The 18,906-nt window shown below is 34.6% G+C and overlaps 1 protein-coding gene across 1 annotated transcript; it reads right to left on the bottom strand.

The window, feature by feature from the left end:
* Nucleotides 1–14,118: 14,118 nt before the first annotated feature.
* Nucleotides 14,119–18,855, bottom strand: LOC132739793 (uncharacterized). The gene is made up of 3 exons (XM_060727586.1): nt 18,456–18,855; nt 14,611–16,781; nt 14,119–14,243 (listed from the first exon to the last, which is right to left on the bottom strand). The coding sequence occupies exons 1-3, from the start codon at nt 18,508–18,510 to the stop codon at nt 14,163–14,165; spliced, it is 2,307 nt and encodes a 768-aa protein (XP_060583569.1). The 5' UTR covers nt 18,511–18,855; the 3' UTR covers nt 14,119–14,162.
* Nucleotides 18,856–18,906: the final 51 nt, after the last annotated feature.

Raw genomic sequence — 18,906 nt, 5'->3', positions numbered from 1 at the left:
TCAATTTGTTTCTTATTTCAGCGACTCTTTTTAACGAGGAATTGTTTCAACGCAACCTTTTTTCTTATTCTTAGGCCGATAACTGATCCTCTAAGAAGACATATTTACGAGACTGTTATGATACAATGTGTCACAATTTAGTGATCTAAATATTAGTATCGTATTTTAAAAATGCTGTTTCATTGAATTCTAACTGATAATATGAATTTATTAACTTGAATATAAAGATATTTTGAAAAAATGATAAATTCTTAACACAGCAATGTGCTTTCAAAATATGTGTATATTTAGGTCCGAGTGGGAGCATCCCTGAAGATGAGTCCGAGTGGGAGCATTTCCCATTTTTATAAAAAGAATTAAGAAAAACTGATTTCTGAATGGAAATATTTGAAACTAATCTAGAAAAATGGATAAACATGACTCGGTTTATGTTCCGGTACGTTAAAAATAATTTTCAAGAAGGTTTTCAACCTTAATATATATGTTTCGGGAAAAGTCCGAGTGGGAGCATTCAGAGAAAAACACTTATCCGGTTTTCAGGCTTAAACCAGGCAATAAATCTAAAAACTTTTTTTACAATTATCTCAAGTACTATAGCCATTCTTTGGTGCGCTACATGATTTTTTAATACTCTTACGTTTTCTTATAATAAAATTGTATTTTACCTTCGAATCGACGAAAAAATGGTCCAAGTGGGAGCATTCAGCAGGTGCGCGATGACGTAGTATCCTACCATTGACAACAGATGTTGTTTAAATTATATTTTAACACCTTTAAAACTATATTACCTGTAATCTTTTGTCCATTAATGTGAAGTAATCTTTTATCCATCAATGTGAGGTTATCTTTTGTCTATCGATGTGAGGTTATCTTTTGTCCATCAATGTGAGGTAATATTTTGTCCATCGATGTGGGGATATCTTTTGTCCATCAATGTGAGGTTATCTTTTGTCCATCGATGTGAAGATATTTTGTCCATCAATGTGGGGTTATCTTTTTTCCATCAATGTGAGGTAATCTTTTGTCCATCGATGTGGGGATATCTTTTGTCCATCAATGTGAGGTTATCTTTTGTCCATCGATGTGAAGATCTTTTGTCCATCAATGTGGGGTTATCTTTTGTCCATCAATGTGGGGTTATCTATTGTCCATCAATGTGGGGTTATCTATTGTCCATCAATGTGGGGTTATATATTGTCCATCGATGTGGGGATATCTTTTGTCCATCGATGTGAAGTAACCTTTTGTCCCAGTTTGGAAGAAAACCTTTTGAATCGTTGAGGTTACTTTAGTCCACGATGTATGTATTTTTTTCCCTCGATGGGAAAAATTTTTTCCATAAAATTGGGGAAAAAAATTTCGCCAAAATTTGGAAAAACTTTTGTTGGATAATTTTTTTATTCGAAAAAGTTTCTTCCGGAAATGAAAAACAAAAAAATGTTTTTTTGCAAAAGGTTTTCACGTTTTTTACAATGAAAAAAAAAATCTAAATTGATTACTTTTGCTTTCATGAGAAGGGAAATTTTTTAAATTTAATTTTGAATTGAATTTCATAAGAGGTTTTTTGAATTTTTAAAATTTGAAATTGGAAGACTTTGGGGAGCGATTTGGGCGAAAAAAAAAAAAAAATACCCCGGGGGCCACCGCCGCAAAATTGCGGTCAGCATGACGAGCCCACGTTTTTATATGTTTTTGTTGAAAAGGTATATTCTAATTTATGGAAATTTATTTTAAATATTTAAAAATACTAAAAAAAGCAAGCAAAGAACCCATTCTTCAACTGCTAGGAATTAGATACCACGCAAATTGACAAAAAACCGTTTACCCTTTTTTAAACAAAAAATAAAAACAAAAACAAAAATAAAAAAAAAAATCCAAACCTAAGCATACACGCCCCGAAAAAAAATTTACATTAGGATGACATTCAGGAAAAAATATTTCTGCATGTTTGAAGAACTTTCTACAAAACAAAATTGAAAGACGGGCAATACATTTTAAAATATCACACCCCATAAAAAAGATGATACCATTTTTAACAATAAAAGAAAAAAGATAAAAAATAAGTTTTTTCCCTTTGTGCAATGACTAAGAGAGTAAGGGCGCCCATACCAACTCAGAAATTTAAAAAATAGAAAAAAAGATCAAAAATAAAGATTTAATTTTAAAAGAACTCAAAGAAAAAATCAGCACTAAAGAAAAAAATTAAAAAAAGAAATTTTTTCTGGAAAAGTTTTAAAACGATCCGAAAACATCCAGAAAAAATGTCGAACTTTTGGGATTACGGCGTGACAAAAGCAAACCAGAACGTTTTGGGAAAAAATAAAGACACAAAAAGAAAAAACAGACTTGTTTTTGCGGAACAGAATTGACAAGCCAAGCTTGGAAAAAAAAAACGAACTTTAAACAGGGCAAATAACCTAAAAAAACTAAAATTTTTTCCCGAGATTTTGAAAATGAACGAGATTTTTGGGATGTTCGTTAAAGACAAAAAATCAAAGTTAAAAAACGTGGCTTTTTTGGGGGAAAATTTTCGTGAAAAATCATCCAGGATTTTCCCACGGGGAATTTCAATTTTAACTATCCTATTAGTTAAATTCCCTGGCCAGAAAAGGATGAAACACAGCCCGGGAATACCCCAAACCAAGAACCAACTACATTAAAACCATATAGTTTTTTGCCCCAAACAACAAACCAGACCCCTAGAGTATTCCAAAAAGTCTACCCAGGGCCCGTGACTATCAATTTTTAAAAAGAAAAACGTGTTAAAAAACAATGAATTTTTGGGGATTAAAATTATTCCCTTTTACCGTTTTTATCTTAAAAATTTCTAATAAAAAAAAACTAAAAAATACAAAGACAAGATCTTTTTTCTTATTTCGTTAAAAAAAACAAAATTTCGTTTTTTTTTTAAATACAAACTGTTTTTCGCCCCTGGGTTAAATGTTTTTATTTCAGCCCTGGCTACCCCCCTGACAAATTTATAGTTAATATTTATTTATTTATTTCTTTTTTTCCTTTTTTCCATCTTCAGTGCTTTTTTAAAAACGCAATTGTTTAAAATAATTTTTCCCTTCAGGTAAATTGCCATTTGGTGGAAATTAACCATCAATACTTTTTTTCACATGTCGAGTATCTTTGACAATCAAATTCTATGTTGTTTTTTTATACATATACTCATTGTGTCACCTGTCGAGTAGCTTCTTAAAGGAATATCTATGTTGTTTATACATATATTCATTGTGTCACCTGTCGAGTACCTTATCTTTGACAATCAAATTGTATGTTGTTTATACATATATTCATTGTGTCACCTGTCGAGTAGCTTCTTAAATGAATATCTATGTTGTTTATACATACATGTACATGTACATTTATGTACAACATTTTAGTGCAACTTAGTAGTGTAAAAAGTAAACTCCCTTTATCACACACCTGTGCCGATTTTTGCGACTCCGTAAATATGGTATTACACGGTCGTGCATATATTTTGACGTGACGTCATTAGCGTTATGCAAACATAGTGTAAAAGTTAGCCGTTATACTATAGGCGCGTCAATGAAAAATGACCCTTATTTTCACTTTAAACGGTTTTTTTTTGGATTGGATAAATAAGAATATTAAATTCGTGTAAGTTCATTACTGAATTATTGCCAGAGGCTCGCAATAATATATATTTTATTCAACTCGTGCAATAAATTTAGTATTGAACTTCACTCATTCAATATCCCTCTGTTTAATATGAAATTAGCAAAGCCTTGAACGGGGAAGTCGTTAAAAATTCCTTTTCATTCTTTCCGTTTAAAGGTGTCATTCGGTATTATATGCACCGCTTCCGTTTCCACTCGGAACACTCGACCATTATCATTTTATCCGAAAAGTTGAGATTTGTTCCGTTTATCGGAATACCCCGCCTATTATCGTTGCATTACATTGTAAATGGCGGCGCCGACTAGAACTGACACTGAAAATTTCATTGACAGGTATAGAATTCTATATATTTTTTAATTGTTTTTTATTTCATTTTCTTTTAAATATACACGTGTAGTCTATAGCCGGGCAAAGCCAAAGCCCGGACCCGCTTCGCGGGCCCGGTCTTTGACTTCCCCGTATTACATGCTTTTCGTAGTTTATACGCGGAAAGTCCGAGCGGGGCCGAAGGCCCGCGAGGGCTGTAGCGCTCTTAGATGACATGTTTGACGCGTATCAATTCAAATGAAATCAAATTAAAAGTTTAATGAAAATTTCAAAAAATATATATCCTATCCCTAATGAACTGTGAAAAATCCTTAGTTTACTGGCGCCGCCATTTTGAAATCCTTTTGAGCTATATTTTAATGAGCGTCTACATAATTTAGACTATTGCTAGCGTCTGCTAAATAACACTTCCGGTGAGAGAATGATGTGCAAAATCAGAAAGTAAACATGCATTTCATTGATAAGAACTATAGTAACGATTATAAATATAAAAAGTTACTTTAACATATCCTTTTTGATAAATAAGCAAATTAAAATAACGTTAAAACAACAACTGTGATTAGAGATTAACAAAATGGGGGACGGGATTTTCCAAACGCCGACGCGTGCGCAGTGGTCTCCCTTTACGTTCGGAGATTTTCAGAATATTCCAAGCGCTCCGACGATAGGTTGAACACCACCAATCTATTAATTTTGTTTACCTGCAAGATAGATCTGGTTTACATGTACAGTAAACATGTTATGCTCAAATCATGGTTCATCAGAACTTTCCGCGCCATCGGTAGCACCTAATTTCATATTAGAAATTTATTACATGCTTTTCGGTGGTTTATACGCGGAAAGTCCGAGCGGGGCCGAAGGTCCCGCGAGGGCTGTAGCGCTCTTAGATAACATGTATGACGCGTATCAGTTCAAATGAAATCAAATTCAAACTAAATGAAAATTTCAAAAAAATAAATATCCTATACCTAATGAGCTGTGAAAAAATCCTTAGTTAAATGGGCGCCGCCATTTTGAAATCCTTTTGAGCGCTTTTAATGAGCGTCTACATAATTCAGACTATTGCAGACGCATGCTTAGTAACACTTCCGGTGAAAGAATGATGTACAAAATCAGAAAATAAACCTGCATTTAATTGATAAGAATTATAGTAACGATTATAAATATAAAAAGTTATTCAAACATGTCCTTTTTGATAAATTAGCACATTAAAAATAACGTAAAAACAACAACTGTGAGATTAACAAAAATGGCAGACGGGATTTTCCAAACGCCGACACATGCGCAGAGGTAGCGTTCCGATGATAGGTTGAACACCACCAATTTATTCGTTTTGTTTATTCAAAAAAGATCTGGTTAACATGTACACTAAATATGTTGCTTTCCACGCCATAGGTAGCACCTAATTTCATATTAGAAATATATCAGTGAAATAAAAATGGTAATTTCACTGTTTTGAATTTAAGTCCCTTACGTTGTTTCAGTGAAATACCAGCGTGCACAGTACTGGGAAACAACTTTATGACGTGACGTCATAAATGACGTCACATTGTATTAATATGAAATAAGGTGCTACCTATGGCGCGGAAAGTTCTTATGAACTATGATTTGAGCATAACATGTTTAGTGTACATGTAAACCAGATCTATCTTGTAGGTATTTTGTACTGTAAACAAAATAAATAAATTGGTGGTGTTCAACCTATAGTCGGAGCGCTCGGAATATTCCGAAAAACTCCGAACGTAAAGGGAGACCACTGCGCACGCGTCGACGTTTGGAAAACCCCGTCCGCCATTTTTGTTAATCTCTAATCACAGTTGTTTGAACGTTATTTTAATGTGCTAATTTATCAAAAAGGATCTGTTAACGTAACTTTTTTATGTTTATTATCGTTGCTGTAGTTAATATGAAATTAGGCAAAGCCTATGAACGGGGAAGTCGGTAAAAAATCCTTTCATTTTTCCGTTTTAAATGTGTCATTCGGTATTATATGTACCCACTGCCGTTTTCACTCGGAACACTCGACGATTATTATTAATCCGAAAAGTTGAGATTTGTTCCGTAATCGGAATACACCGCCTTTTATCATTGAGTTACACTGTAAATGGCGGCGCCTAACTAGAACTGACACTGAAAATTTCATTGATAGGTAATATGAAATTAGGCAAAGCCTATGAACGGGGAAGTCGTTGAAAAATTCCTTTCCGTTTTAAAGGTGTCATTCGGTATTACATGCACCGCTTCCGTTTTCACTCGGAACACTCGACGATTATTATTGATCCGAAAAGTTGAGATATGTTCCATTATCGGAATACCCCGCCTTTTATCAATGATTTACATTGTAAATGGCGGCGCCCGAATAGAACTGACACTGAAAATTTCATTGATAGGTATAGAATTCTATATATTTTTTAATTGTTTTTTATTTGATTTTCTTTTAAATATACACGTGTAGTCTATAGCCGGGCAAGCCAAAGCCCGGACCCGCTTCGCGGGCCCGGTCTTTGACTTCCCCGTATAAAATTCTATATATATATATATTTTTTTTTGATTTGAATTTTCTTTTAAATATACACGTGTAGTCTATAGCCGGGCAAGCCAAAGCCCGGGCCCGCTTCGCGGGCCCGGACTTTGACTTCCCCGTATTATCAATGAAATGCATGTTTACTTTCTGATTTTGCACATCATTCTCTCTCCGGAAGTGTTATTTAGCAGACGCTAGCAATAGTCTAAATTATGTAGACGCTCATTAAAATTTAGCTCTAAAGGATTTCAAAATGGCGGCGCCCAGTTAACTAAGGATTTTTTCACAGCTCATTAGGTATAGGATATATATTTTTTTGAAATTTTCATTTACTTTTAATTTGATTTCATTTGAATTGATACGCGTCATACATGTTATCTAAGAGCGCTACAGCCCTCGCGGGGCCTTCGGCCCCGCTCGGACTTTCCGCGTATTATTTGGCGCGCTTTTCATTCAGTATAAAAAGAAAAAATTTGTTTAGTTTAGTGTAAGATCGAAATCAAACTCCTCGCAGCGGTTACTTCCCCTGATCTGTACAGTAACCACTGCCACCACAAGTAAATTCGGTCGAATATAGCCGGATATATTTTTTTCACTTTTAATTTTAAAATAGAATACTTTATATCATTTTAGTATTCTTTCGTTAAATAGTTACGCTTAATGTACAAGAAAGTAAAAAATTATACGTATATAAATTATTTTGTAAACATAACGAAAGATATTTTCACTGTGACACCGTATGCATAGTAAACAATGGCAGAATATAGACAGTTATTGAACGATTGCACAAAAAGATTTGATCCGGGACTTGTTTTAAAGTGATAACAAATTGTGTGTCTTGAACTTATTTTGTCTGGTAAGGGTGTAATTATAAATCTGCCAGTTTGATATGGGATCCTTGGCGTTCTGAAACTGGCCGCCATGTTTCTGTCACATGATACAACTATCATCACGTGATTTCAGTGGTGGCAGTGGTTAAAGTAGCAAAGCGTGACGTAACCGCTGTGAGGAGTTTGGATCGAAATATATTTCACTTTGTGAACACCAAAAGTTCATATTTCACTCGTGGCTACGCCACTCGTGAAATATACCTCTTGGTGCTCACTCGGTGAAATGTATTCCGATCTTACCCTGAACTAAACAAATATCCTCTATATATCAGTGATATAAAATTGGTAATTTCACTGTTTGAAACAGTGAAATTACCACTTTGATAATTTCACTGTTTTGAATTTAAGCCCGTTACGTTATCTCAGTGAAATACCAGCGTGCACAGTACTGGGTACCAGCTTAATGACGTGACGTCGTAAATGACGTCACGTTGTATTATTATTTGGCGCGCTTTTCATTCAGTTTTAGGTTTAATGTCTTTTTAAAACGGTTCTTTGCATGTAATAAAAAGAAAATTTGTTTAGTTTAGTGTAAGATCGAAATATATTTCACCTTGTGAACACCAAAAGTTCATATTTCACTCGTGGTTGCGCCACTCGTGAAAAATACCTTTTGGTGCTCACTCGCTGAAATATAGTCCGATCTTACACTGAACTAAAAACAAATATCCTCTATTTAATCAGATCACACGTATAAAAATATGACAAATCTAAAGCAAAAAAAAAAAAAAATTATAATAATAAATAAATAAATAAAAAAAATTAAAAAAAAGATACACAATTACAATACATAGAGGATATTCATGTTTTTTTCTATAAATACATGATTTATTTTCATTGAGTGGTATGAAAATAAATATTTCATGAGTGGCGGTAGCCACGAGTGAAATGTGGTAATTTTCATGCCACAAGATGAAAATAAATCATGTATTTATAGAAAAAACTTGAATTTTCTGTTTATTATATACATTTTTCTCTTTTTTTGCGATAAAATTTAAAAGACTTTCCCTAAAATTTTATGTACTGGCAGAATTTAAAAGAAAGTAGTCCGGCAAGACACCAGTGAAAATACGGAAAATATGTTTCACTGCAGTGAAAAATAAAATTTTACAGTGAAAATACGGAAATTGAAAATACGCATTTTATTTCATCAATATTTCTCAATATTTCATTTATAAGTATATATTAAATACAAGTATGATATCTAAGTTTTATAGAAGTATATTGACACATGTTTCATAAGACAAATTAAACTATGTCTATTACATGTATGCGTGTTTTTGGTGTTTTTTCTTTTTCTTTTCTTTTTCTTTTTGTTTTGGTATCAAGAAGGTGCTCCCCATCACAAGTGTCTGTGAAAAAAAGGCCGTCAGATCCCCGCGTTGCATATTTGTTTTAGTCCGCTGAGCAAATTTGTCAAAAAAAAAGCGCCTTGTACCTTTCATTGCCATCAGGTACGTTCAAGAAATCGGACGGACTTCGGAAAATGGTGTATTTTTACGAATATATGTAGGCAGAAAAAAATCGCCGCGTCGGCTAGAGTTTCATAGGAACTTCCAACTGGCCGATCCACAACGCAATTTAGACGCATCATTATGTAATGGTGGGCTTCCAAAAAAATGTGTATTTTTACCAAATAAAAAAAACAAAACAAAATAAAACAACAACAAAAAACGAAAAATCTATAATTATCTTGGACAAATTAGTTAATGGTTATAGAATATTTCGTAAATGATGTGTATAGTATTAAAGCTTTGTATTAATATAATAGATAAACGAAGGGGAAAAGGGACAGTTCGAAAACTGGTCAAATAGAAACACACTCGTACCCTTGTTCGATTATACTGAAGGGAAGGCACCACGATAATGTTGTTAGAACTTTTGACCCAAACCTTTTGTATGTACACTTAATTATGTCTGTAAATGTAAAGTTATGAAATTGTATATTGTGTGTATATATATACAAAAATATATTTTTTAATTAAACTAAGCGATTATACTGAAAGAATATTCTTTGGAAAGACGCCGGCATTGCGTGACGCCATGACGCCTGACGCGTTGACTAATGCGTGTCATTAAAGGTACCGGAAATTAGTATTACCATTGCTATTTTTATGTTATTATTCTACTTTCTGATTTTTGGATAACTCAGAATGTTACAAATTTTAATAACTTTAAATATGTAATAAAATCACGATTATGTGACTAGTTTTTAAAAATATGGAATAGTGATGTTTTCAATTCTGCTAAGTGTTTAAAGTATAAAGTATATAAAACTCAATTTAAATTAGAAAATTATTCATTATGTTTACTAAGTAATTAAGCAATAACTCTTTGTAAATTTAGATGTCCCAATTCTGATTTTTCTATAGAGAAACGTCGCTATTTTGGTATTGAAAGAGAAAATAGAATGTGCTCACCTTGTAACCAGCAAGAAATAGGTGACGAATTTCACTATATTTTTAATAGTAGATGTTTTACTCATGAAAGACACAAGTATATCAGTAATTACTTTTCCAGGTTTCCTGGTATTTTAAATATTCAGGGTCTAATGACTAGTGATAACCGAATTTTAATACATTATTTAATCTAGCCATTTTTGTTAAAGCAATAATGCTGTAATTTCACTAAGTCATCTTCTTTTTTTACTTCTATGCCATGTTTGTATAATTATTTGTTATTTTGTTTGTTTGGTCACTCTTATGCCCTTAACAAAAAATGATGAAAAACTTTGGAATCACCCAAAATCTAGTTTTTCCATGTCAACATGTGGTCTTTTACCTAATTTTGGTGAAAAATTGTTGTTTTGTAACATTTATAATTTTTTTAGTTAACCCTTTCCCCCATGAGCATATTGTGAAAAATGGCCATTTTCACTGAAAAGCCTCCTCTTACAAGTTCAAACTGCTATGAAACTATGAAAAATGTTTCAATACTAATCAAACTTGGCACAAACGTTGACTGGACCATTGCCTTTGTAACGACATGCTCAGTCTTAAATTTCCTGTTACCATGGCAACGAGGGGACATCTCAAAATTGCCAAAAATCACTATTTTGCCTCGATTTTTTCCATCAAAATTTATTTCAAAGTGCTGCAACTTCTCAAGGGATTGAGATAGAGTCAAAGGCTTTTCAGCATTGGTTACACGTTACCTTATGATCGACCTGGGGTCATTTTAAGCCTCTCACAAGTCCAAAATTTTCTTGGCGGTGAGGGGGACTCCGCCCCCCTTCAAACCCCCCAAACAGAAGGGGGCACATCCCCCTTCTTGCAACCACCTGATGTATCTTTTGGATGGGGGCGGCGCCGAAAAAGTGCTCACTTTTTTTAGCAACATTTCTCAAAGGAAAACATGTGTTGGGGGCCCAAATAGGACATTTTTATATGCCCGAAAGAATTTCGGGCATATTATGTTATACCCCCGGGCGTCCGTCCGTCCGTCCGTCCGTCCGTCCGTCCGTCTGTCTATCCGTCCGTCCGTCTGTCCGTCCGTCCGTTAGCAATTTGGTTTCCGGAGCATAACTTAAGTTCCATTTGGCCCACAACATTCAAACTTCATAGGATGATTGTCCATATTGAGTAGAAGACCCCTATTGATTTTGGGGTCACAAGGTCAAAGGTCAAGGTCATTATGACCCGAAAACTGAAAACAGTTTCCGGAGCATAACTTAAGTTCCATTTGGCCCACAGTGTTCAAACTTCATAGGATGATTGTCCATATTGGGTAGAAGACCCCTATTGATTTTGGGGTCACAAGGTCAAAGGTCAAGGTCACTATGACCTTAAAACTGAAAACAGTTTCCGGAGCATAACTTAAGGTCCATTTGGCCGACAGTGTTCAAACTTCATAGGATGATTGTCCATTTTGGGTAGAAGGCCCCTATTGATTTTGGGGTCACAAGGTCAAAGGTCAAGGTCACTATGACCTTAAAACTGAAAACAGTTTCTGGAGCATAACTTAAGTTCCATTTTGCCGACAGTGTTAAAACTTCATAGGATGATTGTCCATATTGGGTAGAAGACCCCTATTGATTTTGGGGTCACAAGGTCAAAGGTCAAGGTCACTATGACCTTAAAACTGAAAACAGTTTCCGGAACATAACTTAAGTTCCATTTGGCTGACAGTGTTCAAACTTCATAGGATGATTGTCCATATTGGGTAGGAGACCCCTATTGATTTTGGGGTCACAAGGTCAAAGGTCACTATTACTATAAAACTGAAAACAGTTTTCAGAGCATAACTTAAGGTCTATTTGTCCCACAATATTCAAACTTCAGAGGATGATTGTCTATATTGGGTAGAACACCCCTATTGATTTTGGGGTCACAATGTCAAAGGTCAAGGTCACTATTACTTTAAAACTGAAAAAAGTTTCCAGAACATAACTTACTTTCTATTTGGCCCATAGTGTTGAAACTTCATAGGATGATTGTCCATATTGGGTAGAAGACCCCTATTGATTTTGTGGTTGGTCAAAGTTCAAGGTAGCTATTACCTCAAAACTAAAAACAGTTTCCAGAGCATAACTGAAGTTCCATTTGGCCCACAATATTCAAACTTTATAGGAGGATTGCTATTTGAAGGAGGTAATACTTTATTTAATTTATGTAATGTCTTACAAATGCTTCATCCTTAGTAAAGAAAAAAAACACTTTCGGGCATATAATGCTCCGCCTAGCGGTGCTCTTGTTTCACTATTTCAGGCCTAAAAAAAAGGGGGAGGGGTCGAAAGTGCGTTGTTTCGAGTATATATGTGGTAAAGGGTTAACAAAAAATGATGAAAAACTTTGGAATCACCCAAAATCTAGTTTTTTCATGTCAACATGTGGTCTTTTACCTAATTTTGGTGAAAAATTTTTGTTTTGTAACATTTATAATTTTTGTAGTTAACCCTTTCCCCCATGAGCATATTGTGAAAAATGGCCATTTTCACTGAAAAGCCTCCTCTTACAAGTTCAAACTGCTATGAAAGTATGAAAAATGTTTCAATACTAATCAAACTTGGCACAAACGTTGACTGGACCATTGCCTTTGTAACGACATGCTCAGTCTTAAATTTCCTGTTACCATGGCAACGAGGGGACATCTCAAAATTGCCAAAAATCACTATTTTGCCTCGATTTTTTCCATCAAAATTTATTTCAAAGTGCTGCAACTTCTCAAGGGATTGAGATAGAGTCAAAGGCTTTTCAGCATTGGTTACACGTTACCTTATGATCGACCTGGGGTCATTTTAAGCCTCTCACAAGTCCAAACTTTTCTTGGCGGTGAGGGGGACTCCGACCCCCTTCAAACCCCCCAAACAGAAGGGGGCACATCCCCCTTCTGGCAACCACCTGATGTATCTTTTGGATGGGGGCGGCGCCGAAAAAGTGCTCACTTTTTTTAGCAACATTTCTCAAAGGAAAACATTTGTTGGGGGCCCAAATAGGACATTTTTTCACTATTTCAGGCCTAAAAAAAGGGGGGGGGGGTCGAAAGTGCGTTGTTTCGAGTATATATGTGGTAAAGGGTTAACAAAAAATGATGAAAAACTTTGGAATCACCCAAAATCTAGTTTTTCCATGTCAACATGTGGTCTTTTACCTAATTTTGGTGAAAAATTGTTGTTTTGTAACATTTATAATTTTTTTAGTTAACCCTTTCCCCCATGAGCATATTGTGAAAAATGGCCATTTTCACTGAAAAGCCTCCTCTTACAAGTTCAAACTGCTATGAAACTATGAAAAATGTTTCAATACTAATCAAACTTGGCACAAACGTTGACTGGACCATTGCCTTTGTAACGACATGCTCAGTCTTAAATTTCCTGTTACCATGGCAACGAGGGGACATCTCAAAATTGCCAAAAATCACTATTTTGCCTCGATTTTTTCCATCAAAATTTATTTCAAAGTGCTGCAACTTCTCAAGGGATTGAGATAGAGTCAAAGGCTTTTTAGCATTGGTTACACGTTACCTTATGATCGACCTGGGGTCATTTTAAACCTCTCACAAGTCCAAAATTTTCTTGGCTATGAGGGGGACTCCGCCCCCCTTCAAACCCCCCAAACAGAAGGGGGCACATCCCCCTTCTGGCAACCACCTGATGTATCTTTTGGATGGGGGCGGCGCCGAAAAAGTGCTCACTTTTTTAGCAACATTTCTCAAAGGAAAACATGTGTTGGGGGCCCAAATAGGACATTTTTTCACTATTTCAGGCCTAAAAAGGGGGGGGGGGGAGGTCGAAAGTGCGTTGGTTCGCGTATATATGTGGTAAAGGGTTAAGGGCCGTGAGTTTTTGTTTATAAATAAAAAAGTCTAAACAGCTGTTTAAGAAATAAAATACAAAAATGATGTCCTCCATCTTTGATTTAGCCATTACCTTGAATCCGGAGTGCCATTGCCACCAGATCATTACCGTAGATCTATAAAGCCATGCTTCATCAGTGCTGGCTGACCAAGATTTATAGAGCTAATGTTGGCAGATTTAAACTTGAAACTTCATCAAACCTTAATTATAGACAGTTCTAAATATGGAAGCTAGATTCTAGTCAATGTACGAAATTCAGTATATACATGTATATACGTTTTCATATTTTTGGCTATCTCTATATATGAAGCCGATAAAAAGGGGTTGATCCAATGTTTGGGTTTTTTGTCCGATGTTGACGTTACATATACGAAAGCTATAAACTTACGTAAGATTTTGCACCGAATTAGATTTATATACCATCCATGGCGAAAAAAGAATAAAAAAAAAATAGATCTATCTTTCTCATATTTATTGTCTATTTAAAGAAAGTTGAAAATGAAAAGAATTTATATCCAAAGTCTTTCTTCTGGTCACAGTGCTCGGCTGATGCTGGTAACTGAAAAAAAAAACAATAAATAAATAAATAAATGTATCAATAAATTAATAAAATATAACCAAACAACAACAAAAAAACCAATAACAAACAATAAGCAAGAAAGGAAGAAATAAAGGCAAACAAAATCAAATGACTGGAAATTTTCACCAAAACTAGGTTTTCTGACAATACTAGGCATACATATTAAAAAAATAAATAGAAATTGAATATGAAAACCAAATTATAAAACACCAATAAAATGATACAACGCTCTTGCTTACAATAAATAAAATGTGATTCTTTGTGATCGTGTATCAGATCAGTTGCTGGAAAATCGTTCAAATGCATTTAAAATAAAACATATATTTTTAGTGCCCAAATCACTTACGTTGTGAAAGGTGAAGTGTAGATCAGTATTTACGTAGATGTTCATAATACCAAACAGGTTATCATCATCGTCGACCATATAGTTATCGTTAGTAGAGTTGTCAGCAGTGTCATTCCTTGCTGATAATATATCTACTTCGTTTTGTTCTCGAAGAGCTATTGCTTTGATGTCTACAATATCTTCATCCGATTCTACATCTACCATATCTAATGTGTCACTGTATAACATTTCATCAACTGCACCTCTATCTATAATTGTTGAATCATCTGATTCAGACGTTGACGGGTTGATACGATCCAATGTATCACTGTCGTTATCGGCTGCTCTATCTACAATTGTATCAGATGAAATTGGACAACATTGGTCATTGTCTAGAACGTCTCCAAATAAATTTATGTCTCCTACTGTGTTATCTTTACTTATATCTATAACTAAACCTGTTGGACCGCTTCCGGGTATATCCTCTAGTTGTTCCTCGTTTCGTCTCTTCTCTTTAGTTGCTGAAACAATTTCGTCAAACATTTGAGAGCATCGTTTTGAGATTACGAATACTTCATTCAGATATGCATGCATACCATCTGCAAGTGGAAATCCTATTGGCCGAATGCAATTTGGTTTATAGACACCTGCTTCTTTATCCATTGCAATCCCTAACATTTCATTTTCATATGCTTTATCAATGGCTTCAAATGAAGTTATCATCGTTGCTTTTAAACTTTTTTCATTACGTTTATACAAATGAATGTTCATATTTGGCTCAATCAGGTTTTGATGATCAAAACTGTGTGTGGTAATTTCAGCAATTTCTTTGTCATGCCTTGGTTTTCGCCGTAAGTCACTTTTGATGTTAGATGTGAAAACTGTCCCTTTCGTAGATTGGATACTTTCATCAGTGGCAGCAATGTCGCATTCGATATTTACAGATTTGCTTTCTTTCGCGCTGTCATTCCTTGCTGATAAAATGTCTAATTCGTCATGTTCTTGAAGAGCTAGCGCTTCGATTTCTACAATATCTTCATCCGATTCTATACCTACCATATCTAATGTGTCACTGTCTGACATTTCATCAACTGCACCTCTATCTATAATTGTTGAACTATCTGATTCAGACGTTGACGGGTCGATATGATCCAATGTATCACTGTCGTTATCGGCCTCTCTATCTACAATTATATCAGATGAAATTGGACAACATTGGTCCTTGCCTAGAACGTCTCCAAATAAATTTCTATCTGCTACTGTGTTATCTTTACTTATATCTATGACTAAACCTGTTGGACCGCTTCCGGGTATATCCTCTTGTTGTTCGTTGTTTCGTCTTTTCTCTGAAGCTGCTGATACATATTCGTCAAACATTTGAGAGATTCGTTTTGAGAGTACGAATACTTCATCCAGATATGCATGCCTATCATCTGCAAGTGGAAATCCTATTGGCCGAATGCAATTTGGTTTAAAGACACCTGCTTCTTTATCTATTGCAATCCCTATCATTTCATTTTCATATGTTTTATCAATGGCTTCAAATGAAGTTATATTCGTTGCTTTTAAACTTTTTTCATTACGTTTATACAAATGAATGTTCATATTTGGCTCAATCAGGTTTTGATGATCAAAACTGTGTGTGGTAATTCCAGCAATTTCTTTGTCATGCCTTGGTTTTCGCCGTAAGTCACTTTTGATGTTAGATGTGAAAACTGTCCCTATCGTAGATTGGATACTTTCATCAGTGGCAGCAATGTCGCATTCGATATTTACAGATTTGCTTTCTTTCAGAGGTTTAGTGTCTGATATTGTATCTTTAGTATTTTTGATTTTCTTAGGTGCCTTAATCACAAGGTGTTCAATTAGCTTAGCCAGCTGTCTTTCAATCTCTTCCATACTTGGAAAATCTCTCGTAAACTTCTTACCACTGTCATCTACAACCGTCTTAATATCCTCATTTTTACTTGCTTTCTTGTCTTTACCTTTGTTTTTCCTTTGATTACGAGCATTTGTGAACTTTCGGGTGGCATGTTTTACTGAAGTTTCCATCTCCTTGCCATTCTTCATACGAAACTTTTCTATAAATATACCACATGATCCGTTTCCTATACCAATGTGTAATACGGCTTTGTCGAACGTCGCACTGATTGGAATGATGATGTCATCATTGTTTGGACTAATAAGAATATCTGTAACCAAAAATATATAAAGAATTTGTAAAATAAACTCATTTATAGATGGGCGTGTTTTTTTTTCTTTTCTTTTTTTTTAATTTCGGAATCTTCTCTTATTTAACAAAAACATAAACGACAGATTATTAGTATTATAAATGTTTTCCAGTGTTTCTCTCGGATCGAGATGTACTTTATAAAGTTTACAACATCACAATACCTACGAAGTCGTCTGTATTCTATTTAGTGCGATATTTGTAACGATGGATCAAATTACTATGATAAAGAAGGATTCAAAATGTAAATACCCAGAAATTGCACACATACATTAACATAGGCTAATATGAGACTTGAATCTTCCAGATAAACCCAGGAAATACATAAAGGATGAAGGTGGTATGTAAAAGAGCACCAATGATTCTATGTACATCCAGGAATGCACGCGGACTGTATGTGGCCAATTTTTTAAATATATACCAAGAAAGGAACACCGACTGCAATTTTTTACAAATACACTCAAGAATGAATGCGGGCTGCATAAAATGGTCATTGTTTCTACATGTACCCAGACAAGAACGTGGATTGTATAAGATGTGTCTATATAAACTCGGACATGAACATGGATTGTATAAAACATGGCAAATGTTTCTATATATCCCCAGGATTGAACGCGGACTGTATAAGAGGGCCAATATATCTATATGTGCCTAGAAATTAACATTGATAGTATAATTTAATAGGACCAATGTTTTTGTTTATATCTAGGAATGAACTCGGACTGAATAATACAATAATTGTTTCAATATTTACTCGGAAATGAACGCGAACTGCATAACAGTGTCTTTGTTTGTCGATATACCTAGAAATCATATTATTATAACGCAAAGCTGACATGGTTCAGAACTTTTACTATTTAGGGGAGAAGATATGTAAGCGGCCGGAAATCTCCTTATAGCCGCGGAACAGTATTCCGAGGGTCCAGGGTTCGAGTTCCGGTCAGGCTGCTTTTTCTCATCCTGTGCCATATATAAGGAACTATATAAGCAGTAGATTATATTCATCTCTACTTGCCCATCATGCATGCAGTGCGCTTTTAACTGTGCACTGGTCTTTGACTGAACAATGTGCGTGCGAGCGTGCCTGCGTTTGTTTGAAACATGCATATTGCCAGATTATGGTTTTAAGAGATATGTTTCCAAACAATTATTGGTACACCGAAAAACGATTACATTTCAAACAACGATTCTGTGGTTGGAAAATATAAAGAATGGAAATTGATTGATACTACATTATTCATTTTATTTTCCTTGAATAATACGGTCTCGTATGATTAGTTGAAAAGACCTTTGTGCACTCTTATAATTACAATCAAAACTGTGTATCTTAAAAAGCTTAATATCATGACTAAGACAATTTTCATAAAAACTCTCTCATATTTTTTGGTGATTATATTCAATGACAAATTTATATTTGTCATTGAATGTATTAAATATCGACCAGAAAATCATAAGTTCATCAACATTATACTGCTTCAAAATCGTTTAGGGACGATCACGCTAATTAAGCAGGCGTTAATGTCCAAATAAGTTAATAATCAGAATTGATTTTTAAGCAGTATTATGAAGATGTAGATGTTACAGCTAGATTTCTTTTTACAATAATTATTATCATTCAGATATATAGAAAATTTACCTTTAAATATGCTTTTCGCTACACGCCGGTTATCAATTGCCAGGTGTCCTTCCATTTGCAGGTATATTGTCTCTTATTAACTTCTAACAACATATATATTTATTCGTCAGCACTGTAAGTGTGCGATATTTCAATTGCTGTAACTACGTTCTGTTTGTTACGTCACAATCAATTGATGCGCCGTCCAATCATATTTCTTGCAACATGTGACGTCATGACGTTTTACGCAACAGACGTTATTTTGTCTAGCGGTGAAGCAGTAAACATATTTTAACTCGTACTTTGGTTCAGAATACTTTAAATTTACTCTTTGTCCCAGTTAGGGAAACTATGATTTAATTTTGGAAAAAATGATTTAGTCAAATAGGTTAATTTCCTTTCATTTAATTTAGATATAGACTAGATCGAGAATAAGAACATGTTCTCCATTTTCTATTCAATTAAAAAATGC

The sequence above is a fragment of the Ruditapes philippinarum genome, unplaced genomic scaffold (genome assembly GCF_026571515.1).
Source record: "Ruditapes philippinarum isolate M1 unplaced genomic scaffold, ASM2657151v2 ctg232_1_1_1_1, whole genome shotgun sequence".
Lineage (NCBI taxonomy): Eukaryota > Metazoa > Mollusca > Bivalvia > Venerida > Veneridae > Ruditapes > Ruditapes philippinarum.
The sequence above is the reverse complement of the archived record's forward strand: the minus strand, read 5'-3'. Positions and strand labels throughout refer to the sequence as shown.

What these genes read in the sequence shown, in the direction of transcription:
- LOC132739793 (XM_060727586.1), bottom strand. Translation starts at nt 18,510, where the DNA reads ATGGAAGGACACCTGGCAATTGATAACCGGCGTGTAGCGAAAAGCATA. An exon ending in AGCGAAAAGCATATTTAAAG is followed by an intron (nt 16,782 to 18,455) that starts GTAAATTTTCTA and finishes TTTTGGTTACAG; the next exon opens with ATATTCTTATTAGTCCAAAC. An exon ending in TACACTTCACCTTTCACAAC is followed by an intron (nt 14,244 to 14,610) that starts GTAAGTGATTTG and finishes TTTTTTTTTCAG; the next exon opens with TTACCAGCATCAGCCGAGCA.